The sequence below is a fragment of the Petaurus breviceps genome, unplaced genomic scaffold (assembly GCF_028583685.1).
Source record: "Petaurus breviceps papuanus isolate PSGF00001 unplaced genomic scaffold, PetGlider_PUasm1.0 90740, whole genome shotgun sequence".
Classification (NCBI taxonomy): Eukaryota; Metazoa; Chordata; class Mammalia; order Diprotodontia; family Petauridae; genus Petaurus; species Petaurus breviceps.
The window spans coordinates 4,612,744-4,625,795 of NW_027187330.1; the positions used below are offsets into that span (position 1 = coordinate 4,612,744).

At 41.5% G+C, this 13,052-nt stretch overlaps 2 protein-coding genes across 3 annotated transcripts in view; both read left to right on the forward strand.

Annotated features, from left to right (window-relative positions):
- Positions 1-13,052, forward strand: part of CUTC (cutC copper transporter) — a 304,182-nt gene that overhangs the window by 237,767 nt on the left and 53,363 nt on the right. The gene's annotated exons all lie outside the window — the stretch shown is intronic.
- Positions 1-13,052, forward strand: part of ENTPD7 (ectonucleoside triphosphate diphosphohydrolase 7) — a 39,278-nt gene that overhangs the window by 8,494 nt on the left and 17,732 nt on the right. Inside the window, exons 3-4 of the mRNA XM_069067172.1 lie at positions 5,611-5,816; positions 7,599-7,749. Of these exons, the coding sequence (XP_068923273.1) occupies positions 5,611-5,816; positions 7,599-7,749 (357 nt within the window). The remainder of the gene's footprint in view (positions 1-5,610; positions 5,817-7,598; positions 7,750-13,052) is intronic.

A 13,052-nucleotide genomic window follows, 5' to 3' on the forward strand; every position in this document is an offset into this window, starting at 1 on the left:
GAACCTGTGGTAGCTGCAAACCCTGAGGACGCGCTTGGGGTGCTTGCTGCTACAGGTAGACTTAAAGAAGCCATCATCACCAGACCCAGGACTCTTTTCAGTGAGCCCCATGGTCAGATTCCTCAGCCAGGAACATCTATCCACAGAGTACCTATTGTGAACAGAATTGTGTGTATGTTGATGTATGAGGGGCAACTTAATCTGGGGTCTGTGAATTTGTTTTCTAAAATATATTGACAACTGTATATTTCATTTACTTAGTTACTTTTTGTAATCCTCTATATTTCCATCTAATGCATTTAGAAGGGGTCCACAGGCTTCACTGGACCATGGCCAAAGCATTCGTGTGCCAAAAAATTTGAACAATTCCTTGGAAGTTGTTGGCACTAGTGCAGGTGGAAGAAGGTGGGGAGGGAAAAAGTGGATAGAGTGGTGGCTTTGATCATCATAGAAGGGAAGAGAGAGAAGATAGTATGGTCAGAGAAGAGTTGGGGGAGTGACAGGGTTGTGGAGAAGGAGATGGACTCCCAAATTCAGGGGAATGTCCAGAGGAAGAATTCAGAGAGATCTGTGAAAGTAATGGCTGCTGGGGATCATTGTCAAGTGGTGGAAGACTTAAAATGGGAGCTTTGATAGAGATTGACCTCTTTGTCCCAGGGGACAGAAACACTCCTCTTTTTAATTGGTGGTTCCTTCATGGCAATGAAATGAGTGCAAAACTTCTGTAATTGGACCCCAAAGTTCTTCTCAGACTTTGTTCCAGCTGTGAGCTCCCTGGATTCTATTGGTAGGCCTTAAGCTCAGAGACTGGAAAATATCTGTTGCAATGGAATCCTGAGGACCATGAAGAACATTGGGTTTTTCAGTGCCAGCAGATTTTTGTCACCTGCCTCATTCCCATGAACCCTATTTCAGATTAATGGGTACTATAAAATAGTTTCCTTTGTCTTTGCCATCCCTTTTTTCTTTAATGTATTCTAAATTACTTAGAACATACATGTATATCTTCTTTAAAAATGTGATTTTTAAAAATTTAATTAATTTATTTACTTTTAGTTTATAACATTCAGTTCCACAAGCTTTTGAGTTCCAAATTGTCTTCCCCTCCCTCTTTTCCTCCCTCCCCCACACATTAGCTAGTGGCTTGCAATCTGATAGAGGTTCTTACAAATACCTTCACATTAAACGTTAGTCAAGTTGTAAAGAAGGATTATAACCAATGGAATGAACAATGAGAAGGGAGGAACAAAACAAAACAAAAAAGAGAGCAAGTACTTTGCTTCCATCTTCGTTCAGACTCCGTGATTCTTTCTCTGGATGTGGATGGCCCTCTCCATCATGAGTCTTTTGGAGTTGTCGTCTAACCCTGCATTGTTGAGAGGAGCCCAGCCTATCAAAGTCAGTGATCACAGATACGATGTGTCTGTAATTGTGTACAAAGTTCTCCTGGTTCTGCTCCTCTCACTCAGCATCAGTTTATAGCAATCTTTCCAGGTTATGATGAAGTCTATCTGCTCCTTCTTTCTTTCTTTCTTTCTTTCTTTCTTTCTTTCTTTCTTTCTTTCTTTCTTTCTTTCTTTCTTTCTTTCTTTCTTTCTTCCTTCCTTCCTTCCTTCCTTCCTTCCTTCCTTCCTTCCTTCCTTCCTTCCTTTCTTTCTTCCTTTCTTTCGCTTTTTTTTGGGGGGGGAGGTAGGGCAGTTGGGGCTAAGTGACTTGCCCAAGGTCACACAGCTAGTTTTTGTGTTGTGTCTGAGGTCGGATTTGAACTCGGGTCCTCCTGACTCCAGGGCCGGTGCTCTATTCATTGTGCCGCCTAGCCGCCTGTGCTCTTCATTTCTTATAGCACAATAGTATTCCATTACATTCATAGACCACAATTTGTTTAGCCATTCCCCAATTGATGGGTATGCCCTTGATTTCCTATTCTTTTCCAGCACAAAAAGAGCTGCTATAAATATTTTTGTACATGTGGGTCCTTTTCCCACTTCTATGATCTCTTTGGGATGGATACAGGCCTAGAAGTGGTATTGCTGGGTCAAAGAGTATGCACAAAAAATGTGTTTTTTTGTAGTAAAATAGAAAAGATCACTTCATTTCTGTTTCTGCTTGGTCATTTTGATATCAGGATTTTATACACACATGCCTATTTTTATTTTGTTTTATTTTTAATTAATAGTTAGTAATCTGGGGAGGAAAGTCTGCTTTCCTGACTGTGACAATGAACTTTGTTGTCTGAGACTTGGGTTATCTGAAACAAAACAAAAAGCACAGGCTAGATTATTCTGAAGTCTAGGTCAGTGAGTCACTAAACATTTATTGAGTGCTTACTGTGTGCCAGGAACTGTGCCTAAGCCCTGAGGACACAAAGAGAGGGAAAAGACAGCCCCTGCCTTTAAGGAGCTTATAATCTAATGGGGGAAGAAAACCCACAACAAGAAGCTGAAAAGCAAGGTGGGCAGTGGGGCCTAGTGGGTAATAAGGTGTGTTTTAGTGTTGGAGCGTTTGCTATCATAGGACTGTAGATCCAGAGCAAATCCAAATAGAATTTGCTGCTTGTGGACATGCTGATCATCACACATTTATTGAGTGCTTTCTGTGTGCCAGTCACCATGAGAGTTTCTGGGCATACAGAGACAAAAAAATGAAAGTTTGCTGTCCAGGATCTTGATTTTCTATTGGTGGAACAACATATACAAATAAAAGTAAATTCAAAGATATACAAGGTCAGTAAAGGTAATTTCAGGGGTTCAAGGACTAGGAAGTGAGAGATCAGAAGCCTTGAACTGAGTTCTGAGGGGAGCTAGGGATTCAGGGAGTGGAGGGGAGGAGTGAATGCATTCCACAGATGGGAACCCTGGGTAGAGGGAGGCTCTGAGGTGTACATGGACTGTGGGGTTTTGTACAAGGAACATCAAGTGAGCCAGGTTGGTTGGAACATGGAATGTGTCAAGGGAAATTGTATGTAATATATTTGGAAAGGTAGGTAGGCCAATTTGTGAAGGTCTTTCAAAGCAAACAGGTTTGTATTATACAATGCAGCTGCCACAAAGAGATATCATAAAGGCAGAATTGCCAGCCCTTTTGGCAGCTGATTGAATGTGAGACTTGAGGGCATGGGAAGAGTCACAGATGTCTGGGATTCATGATCTCTTTTGCCAGTATTTCATTATATTATATATCACAATTTTTCATCATTTCTCATCTAGTGCAATGTATCCCTTAAAGCCCAGGAGCTCAAGTAAACAGTCCTTTTGCTAGAAATATATCCCTCTATCCAGGGAAAATGCAGTTTTGGAAGTTGAAAGCAAATAAAAGTCACCATCAAGGAGGTCCCTGGGATCTTAGGAGCTGTTTGCCAAGGCCCTTAGAAGTGCATTTGTCCTCTTGTGGCTCACAGGGCCCACTGTTGGATCCCAGCCCACTAGTACCACTTGCTTCCAGTAGCACCAATTGGTATTATGGGAGTGTTGGAATTAACCCTTGTCTTCCCAGTTCCATCAGTATCCTGGTCCACAGCAAACCATGACTCAATTGTTTGGCACTTATTTTGTTTAAATTTCTGTGCTACAGTAGCAGAAGGTCATAGTTTCTTATACTAGCCTCATCTTGTTCTTCATATATTGAAATGTTTGTATTTATTGATGATGAAGGTCACAATAAAAAAAATGGAAAAAAGAGAATGCAAGTATGATTCTGAGATTGCAAACTTGGGTGACTAGGATAGTGTTGGCCTTAACAGAAATGGGGAAATTAGGAAGATGGCGGATATTTGGGAATACAATATTTCAATATTATAATGATTGGTATTTCAACATTCATTGAAGATGATGGTAAATGATTCTGGGATGTGAGTCTTTTGATACAAAGTTTGCATAGGCTTAATCTTGTTTACTTATGTAATATTTCTTTCTGGGACTTTATGGGAAATGCCACTATCCAAGGGGGAAAAAGGCAGGTGTTTTACCCATTGTGCCTTGTTATCTAGCAACTTGTTTAAAGCCAGAACAAGAAAGGCCATGGTAGAGTTGGAACAATAATTTCCTCCTACATATCACCTACCAGTAATACTGGCTCACAGCATAGTAACAACGAGCAGTTAAGGAAATCATCCTCATACTTTGTTGTTGCTTTTGATGTCTACTCAGAGGTTTGCAAAAGGATTAATAAATTACTTGTCATTTAGACGTGACTTTATTAGAATAGCTAGGCTTGTCCGTATAACCATCCATCTACAGTTAGAGAAGAGGCAGATACATTAATGTGAAAAGCTCTTTATCTTTCAACTGAGCCAGCTCTGGCCACATATGAGCTACGCGGTGACGGCTCTCCCCTTGTGATAATGAAAGCTTTGAATAAGAATTAGCAATAGAGTTTTTTCACTCAGATTCTGAGAAAACTGAAATATTAACGGAGGCAACAGCTTCAGTAACGGTATTACCTCAGAGTAATGATCTTGTAGTTTACTGATGCTATATCATAGGTTTTAGGGCCTTGCTTGGACTCTTAGCCTCACCTTATTGTTCAAAATGGTGCTTTCAGAGGAAAGCCTTGTTTTCTGAATTCTGCCAGATCACATGAATGTCACCTTCTAACTCTAGCTCATATTTCTCAGCCTATACCTTACCCACATCTTTGGAAACATTTCCTCTAAGAGTGTCAGAAAATCCCAATATAAGTGTGAGGTTAACTTGGGGCTGCTGTGTACTCTTTTGCATAGAGTGAAAAAGTTTGCTGCCACAGTCAGCTTTGGTGCTTTACCAAAATGTGGTGCAAATGAGCAATTCTCCTTTTAAAAGGTTGATTGTATTTTTTGAATTAACAAGTATTTATTTTCTCTTCTACTTCCCCCACATTGAATTAAAAAAAAAAAGAAGAAAAACAGAACACTCAAATATGCATAGCCAAGCAGAACAAATTCCCACATTGGCGATGGCCAAAAAGATGGATCTCCTTCTGCGTTTTAAGTCTTTAGCTCTTTGTCAGGAGGCCGGTAACATGCTTCATTTTTGGTCCTCTGGACTTATGCTTTGTCATTGCACTGATCAGTGAAATCAGGTCTTTCAAAGTTGTTTTTTTTCTTTATTTTAAACATTTTTATACAGATTTTTAAATTTTTCATTCATTTATTTATTTATTTTTGCTTTTTGGAGGGGGGAAGGTAGGGCAGTTGGGGTTAAGTGACTTGGACAAGGTCACACGGGTAGTTTTTGTGTTGTGTCTGAGGCTGGATCCGAACTCAGATCATCTTGACTCTAGGGCCTGTGCTCCATTCACTGCGCCACCTAGCCACCCCAAAGTTGTTTTTTCTTTATAATGCTGTCATTGTATAAAAGAGTTCTTCTCACTTCACTCTGTATCAGTTCATAGAGGTCAGTGAATTATAATATTCTTAAAGGCAGTAGGAATTACCTTGGTTAAATGCTTTTGGAGGAGCAGACTTGGTAAAGCATTGGGACTGTGTTCATGTCTGTCAGTAGTCATCAGTATTGAAATGCGTTCCAGGAACCCTAGTTTGCCAAGCTTTCTAAATGGGGGTGGGGGTGGGGGTGGCTCGATGGGCTCCTTCTTCCACAGCTGCTTAACTCCAGCTCCCTCTTTCCCTTTTCTCAGGTATTTAGCTCGAGTAGGAGAACTGGAGGCTACAGATACTGAAGACCTAACTCTGAATTATGGCCTTGTGGTAGACTGTGGCAGCAGTGGCTCTAGGATTTTTGTTTATTTCTGGCCACGTCATAATGGGAACCCACATGATTTGCTGGATATCAAACAGATGAGAGATCGTAACAGCCAACCAGTTGTTAAAAAAATCAAACCAGGTACTAATGGGGCTATTTTCTTGTTATGGTGATAAATATCCACATTAAGTAGGAGTGGTTAGGGGAAAAGAATGAAGGAATCTGTCTTTTCTCCTCTTAACTGCTTTAGAGGGGATCTAGGAAGTGGGTCCCTTGTTCTGGGTCCTCATAAATTCATGTTTCAGACCAATTCAGTTCAGCATACTTTTATTAAGCACCTAGTGCTTACAAAGCCCTGCACCCTAGATCTTGGTGATACATATCCCTGCCCTCTAGGAGCTTATGTTCTACTAGGGAGCATAACATGTACCTACATAAGTAAATACAAGGTAGTCTGAAGAGAGAGAATATTAGCAGCTGGGAGGCTCCAAGGATAAGATGATGGCACCTGAGCTGATCTTTGAAGGATGGTGATGATTTTAAGAAAATGAGTTAGGATATTTCAGGCACATGCTTGTTTTGTGCAGATGCACAGCGGGACATATAAAGCTGAATTTGGGGGACCACTAGTGGTCTAGCCTGGCTGATCTACAGAGAGCATGAAAGGAATCATTGTGAGATAAGAACTAGGATGGTACGTAGGAGCCATTTTAAAAAAATTAATTATTTTAAACTTAAATACAAAACAAGAAAAGAAAAAACTCTATTTCCATGTACACAGCAGAACATGAGAGAGAATTCAAATAAAACAATAGATTTCTATTTCACAAAAACCTAGGTAATAAATCCTACACACTTTCTCAAAGCAGCCCAGTGTTTCTGTGCTTCCTTCTAGGTTTTCCTTTGTTCTCTGCTGCATGCCTTTTATTTTAATTTATTTTATTTTTCTCTCCCCCCCTGTAATGTGAATGCAAATTTGGAAGATCTTCCCTGCCCCTAGGCTAAAGTGCACCTGAAGCCTGGGGTGGGAGGCTTGTTTTTCAGTAGATACTTCTTGATTGGCCAGTGAGTCAATAAGGTTGTTACATTCTCTGAGCCAGGAGAAGGGTATATAAGCCCTGATGTGTAGCTTTGTTTTGGGGGCTCACTTTGAGAAGTGTTCTGTGATTTGATCTGTATTCTGAAAAGCCGTTGTCCAGAGCCCCCCCGGCTTTGAAAAACCCAGATGTTGACTGGGTATGGATGTAATAGTTGGACAGTTTGGAAATCTGTCTACTTGATCTGTTTCTGTCTTGATAATTGTGCCTGTATACTTTGAAGTTCAAGGTGCTGACCTTTTTCCCCTGAACAAGGTAAACAATATATGTCTGACTGATTGAAGTAAGCTTGTTAACCCATTTTGAGTTGCTTTCCTTTAACAAAGCAGATCCAAGAACCTGTGTGAGCAGCCACCCTAGGGACTCCAGGGTGCTTGCTGCTACACCCCCCCTCCACCCCAAGGCTACAATTAATATGTATATATATATATATATATATACACACACACACATACATACATATCTATAAACATACACATATAAACACACATATACATATACGTAAAAGAAATACGATGCATACTTCTATTTGTCAGTTCTGGCTGTGGAGGTGGGGAGCCTCTTCCTTCATAGGGTCAAGCCTTTCCAAACTTTTCTGCATCGCCCAGCTCACCATTTCTTATGTCACAGCACTATTCCGTCACAGCCATATAGAAGCAGGGAGACCATTTAGCACACGGTTGATCCTGAGGTTTAAAGTAGGATAGTTCATAGACACGGGGAAGTTTGAAGGAGCCTGGCAGTTGAATCCTTTGGGACTGAGGTGGTTGTGGTGTTTTTTGAAACTGTGTGTTGAACCTTTACACGTTATTTTGTTTTTGTTTAGGGATTTCTGCAATGGCAGAAACTCCAGAACATGCCAGCGATTACCTCCGCCCTCTGCTGAGCTTTGCTGCTGCTCATGTGCCTGTGAAGAAACACAAGGAGACGCCCCTCTATATCCTGTGCACAGCGGGCATGAGGCTTCTTCCAGAGAGGTGAGAGAGGAGAGAATTTAAATAAAATGTGGATGTTATGTGTTGGAGTTCTTTCGCCTGAGTGTGGAGGAGGAGAGTGATCTGGATTATCTGGAGTAGGCCTGGAGCTCCTGGAAGGCCTTTGGATTATCTCCCTAACTGCAGGTGCCTTGAGATTCTCTGCTCTCCTCTTGTGATGCAGATACTCCCTGGGAAGGCTAGTTAATCATTCATATCTTCGTCGAATCAGTCTGTCAGTTAATAAAATGTACTAAGTGCCTGCTATGTTCCAGGCACTGTGTCTAATGGGGGAGGCAACATGCAAACAACTGTATACAAAGCAAGCTGTATCCAAGAGAAAAAGGAAATAATCAGCACTAGAATTAAGAAGGGTTGATGGGGAGGCTAGGTGGCGCAGTGAATAGGGCGCTGGCCCTGCAGTCAGGAGGACCTGAGTTCAAATTCGGCCCCAGACACTTAATACTTACTAGCCATGTGACCTTGGGCAAGTCACTTAACCCCAATTGTCCTATCTTTCCCCCTCCAAAAAACAAAACCAAATGAAAAAGGGTTGGTAAAAACTTCCTGTAAGAGGTAGGATTTAGTTGGGACTTAAAGGAAACCAGGGAAGGCAGTAGGCAGAGGAGAGAGGACATTCCAGGTATGGGGGACAGCCAGGGAAAATGCCAGGAGAACAGAGTGTCTTCTTCATGGATCAGCTAGGAGACCAGTGTCACTGGATTGAAGAGTACATGTTGGGGTGTAAGAAGATTGGAAAGGTTAGGAAGAGCTTTGAATGCCATGCAGAACTCTTTGCCTTTCATCCTGGAGGTGATAGGGACCCATGGGCATCTATAGAGTACCTGGGGTAACATGAGTGAATTTGCTTTTTAGGAAAATCACTTGAATGACTGAATGAGGATGGATTGCAGTGAGAAGAGACTTGAGGCAGGCAGACCCACCAGAAGGTTATTGCAATAATCAAGCATGAGGTGATGAATGCCTGCCCCACGTTTGAGGCAATGTCAGAGAGAAGGCAGTGTGTTCAAGAGATGTTGCAAAGATGAAATCAGCAGGCCTTGGTGACAGCTTGGATGTGGGGATGAGAGGGAGTTAAGAATCCAGGGTGGATGCCTAGCTTTGGAGCCTGAATGGGAGAATGGACCCCTGCCTTTGCAGAAATAGGGAAGTTAGGAGGTAGGGAAGACTTGAGGGGGAAAGATAATTAGTTCTGTGTTGAACATGTTGAGTTTAAGATGTCTGCTGGACATTGAGTTTAGGATATCTAAAAGCAGTTGGAGATAAGAGAGGAAGCCAGCAGAGAAATTGGGGCAGGAAAGGCAGATCTGAGAATCATCAGCATAGATATGGTAATATCTGCGAGCTGATAAGATCTCTGAGTGAAGTATTATGGAGAGAGAAGAGAAGAGGACACAGGACAGGACAGGAATTAGGAATTTAGAATGGTGTGGAGCATTAAGAAGGAGCAATTTTGGAGCTTGGAGCACGTGGGGAAGGGATGACCTGTAACTGTTTGGACCTAAAAGATAGAAAAGTAAGAGAAGAGCATCATGAGAGGGTAGGTCAGTGGGAGCTTTGAGCAGGGAAGCACTTTGCCATTTTATTTAGAACTGTGAAGGTGACTGATTTGATACTGAAATATTGCTCCCCCTGCTGACCAGTTGTGAGACTGACTTGACTCATCCATGTCTATGGTCTTGCAGCTTTTAAAGAGCAAACGTCTCAGTTCACTGTGGTTGGACCCAGTCTTCTCGACATCTGGGCTAGTCTAATCTTTTCCAGCTGAGCTGATCAGACCCATAGCTATTCCCAATCTGTCTCATTCTCTTCTCCGTTTTTGTTCCATTTCCTGCAAAAGCCAGGGCTCCCGTGTTTGATAAACACAAATAAACTACCAGGTGTTTTTTGTTTTATTCTGTAGTTTTTCAAAGGAATCTCCAGACAGCCTCTCTCCTTTTTTTAAAAAACACCTTTCTTTTAAAAAAGATTTATTAATGCCTTTTATTTTTACATTCTCAATATTTCCCCCTTACTAAATCCTTCTTTTTGCCAAAGAAAAGCATAAGCAATGCCAATTAACGCAGCACAACAAATTGATTATTACTAACTTAAGGGGCTGTGCTAGCTGCTGCAGATAAAAAATGGGAAAAAAATGATAGCCCTTGCCTTTGAGAGGCAGACTAGGACAGCATATACACATGATTCTTCTGGGTAAAGGAGAAATCCAAAATGCTCTAGAAAAATGGCAGGAGATCACTTTCAGCTGTGGGGGTGGTATAGGGTTAGGGAGCCTGGAAAGGTTCTTATGGAGCAGTTAATGCTTGAGGGGGCCATTGAAGCAAGAGAAGAATTTCAGTAGATGGAGATGGGAAGGGAAAGAGGATATGGGGGGGAGGGGAGGGTGGCCCAGTGAATGTAGGATGAGATCACAGAAAAGCTAGTCACTCCTTTCAGCTCAGTGGTACAGTAGGTAGATTGCTGGGCCTGGAGCAGGAAGATCTGAGTTCAAAACCAGCTTTAGACACTTAGAAGCTGTTTGACGCCCTCCCACGTCACTTAACACTTGTCTGTCTCATTTCCTTTTCTGTAAAATGGGGATAATAATTGCACCTACCTCCCAGGGTTGTTATGAGGACAAAATGAAATAATAATGAGTAAGTGATATGTAAATGTTTGCTATTGTTATAGGACAGTAGTGAGAAATAAAGCTGGAACGGTAGGTTGTACTGTTGTTGAGGAGGAACACTTAAATGCCAGGCTAAGGAAATTTGTATTTTGTCATACCTTCAGTGGAAGTAGAGAGTCAGGGAAGTGACATTAGAACACTAGAGAGATACTTTTAGCAGCTTGGTAAAGCAGAGATATCAAACTGACTGGCAACAAGGACCTTTCAAACTCCCAAGTTTTTCATCTGCTGGAACCAGACTCAAATGTAATTGGAAAATGTTTAACAAATAAGTAAAAGTATAATAACACATAATGTAAATTTGTGGCTTTTTCAGTCATCATGCCCCTGTTGGGATGCATTTCTATTTGTATTTAACTACTTCTGTAAAGGATGGATTTGCAAAGGGGAGACTGTCTGTAGACTGGGAGTCCAGTTGGCCCTCTCTCCTAGTAGCTAGTTGAGGGTTGAGCAAGGGTGTATATGAGGGTGATGGCAGAATGAGCAGATCTAGGAGGAATGAGATCGATACTGCCTGAGAGTGAATCAAAAGAACTTGAAAATTATTGATTGATTATAACAAGATGAAAGAGAAGTAAGAGTCAAAGATGTATTTGACCTTTTTATGGGAAGGGCAAATGAAATTTAAGTAATTTGTGAACCTATAAAGGACCATTTAAATGGTACCTATTATTGTCATTACTCATTTTTGTCATAGTTCAAGAGTTTGCTGCTAATTAGGAACCTGACATCCTAAGATGCATACTCTACCTACATGATTTCTTAGATCTATTCTAGCTATAAGTCAGCTTGACTGTTGGAATGAATCGTCCTGTGTGAAAATGGGGGGTCAGTCTTAACTATAAAGTCTATTGGTCACCTGAGTAAGTCATAAAGTCATTCCTGACTATTCCCTGACACTTTTTAAATTAAATAATAACCTAACCAAATTTAGGGTGGATACACAGCAGCTCCTTTTAACTGGAGTGCCAGAAAATGGCTATAAAGGGCACTGAATGTGGAGGAGAGGATGTAGGTTCAGATCTTAGTTCTATGCTGCAGACCCTTTCTGGGACTCACTTTCCTTACTGGTATGAGTTCAGTATCCATTCTTGTTGATTCCATCTCCACCACATCTCACATCATCTCACAAGGGCGAATGGCAATCTAGATATGGATAGGTGGGCTGGAAGGGGCTGCAGGTGGCAGTTTGTTCTCATTTGACAGGTACAGGAATGGAGTCTCTCAGAGATTGTTGTGATTTGTCTGTGGTCACTGAATTCAGAACTAGGATCTGAACCCAGTACCTCTGACTCTGAATGCTGCACTTTTTCATTACACTATAATTTCTTTGTGGGAGAGGAGCAATCAAACAGGTAGGAAAACTGGGAGTGAGGGGCTAAGGGAGAGTGTGTGTTAGAGAATTAGCTAGTTAATTATTACAGAAATCAAGGGAGAAGCTCCTGAGGGACAACTACTATGAAGCTCATTAGTTGCCCATTAAGAGATCACTGATGGCCCTGGAGAAAGCCATTTCAGTAGAGATAGGGTTAAGAGCCAGATTTCAAGGGAATCAGAAGTAACCAAATGATCTCATAGTGGAAACTTTTAAGTGGAGATGATCCTTTCTAAGAGCTTAGCAGTAAAGGGAAGGGGCTTGTGGGCAGCAGGGTCAAGACAAGGATTTTTTAAAAGACATTGTAGATCAGAGCATATTTGTGGTCAAATGAGGAAAGCACCAGTCTAATGGGGGGTGGGGAGAGGATGAAGATAAGACAGAATAATTAAAGGGGCCACTTCCAGAGCAGGTAGGAGGAGATGGCATTGAGGGCACAAGGAAAGGATTTGGCTTTGCCCAAAATGGTCCCCTTTTCCTCTATGACTAGATAAAGGAGGAGAGGAGAGTATAAGTGAAGATGGAGAGGGATTTTTGAGCTGTGGAACTGGGGGAAGGTAGCTCGTGATTGGCCTTTATTTTCTTGGTTAAGTAGGAGGTGAGGACTTCTCTTGAAGATGATAGTGAGGGTATCTTTGAGAACTTAAGGGATTTTAGAATTGCTGCTGAGGGAAGCAAGGCATAATGAGGTATTGGCTCCAGCAGGCCTAAAAGGAAGTCATTGTAGGTTCTGGAGATCTAGAATCCTGACCAGAATAAGACTGAGGATTGAGAGCCATGGCTCTTTATCACAAAATCTATGAACAGCCCGAGATTGTGTAGGCTGGGAAGGAAGGTTGTTGATAGAGAAGACTGGTGAGGTCAGAGAGCATGCCAGGTGGGCTGTGCTGAGCATGGAGACTTTGGCCAGCGTTACAGCCACTGCCACGTCTTAGGTGATTAGAACAAAGGAGAGTAGGAGGAAGGCCACGTCATTTGCTGCTTCTCAGCCTGTCCTCATGAAATCTCTGCTCCATCTCATTCCTTTTTATGAGCAAGGAATTTCATTTCTTACAAATAAGTTTTACTGATGCCTTTTGTTCTTACATCACAGTAATTTCTGAGATAATCCCTTCTTCCCTTAATATAACAAAGAAAACTAGTTACAATGACTTCATCTGACAACATATGCAACATTCTACCTTCTAACATTCTTCCCTTAATATAACAAAGAAAACTAGTTACAATGACTTCATCTGACAA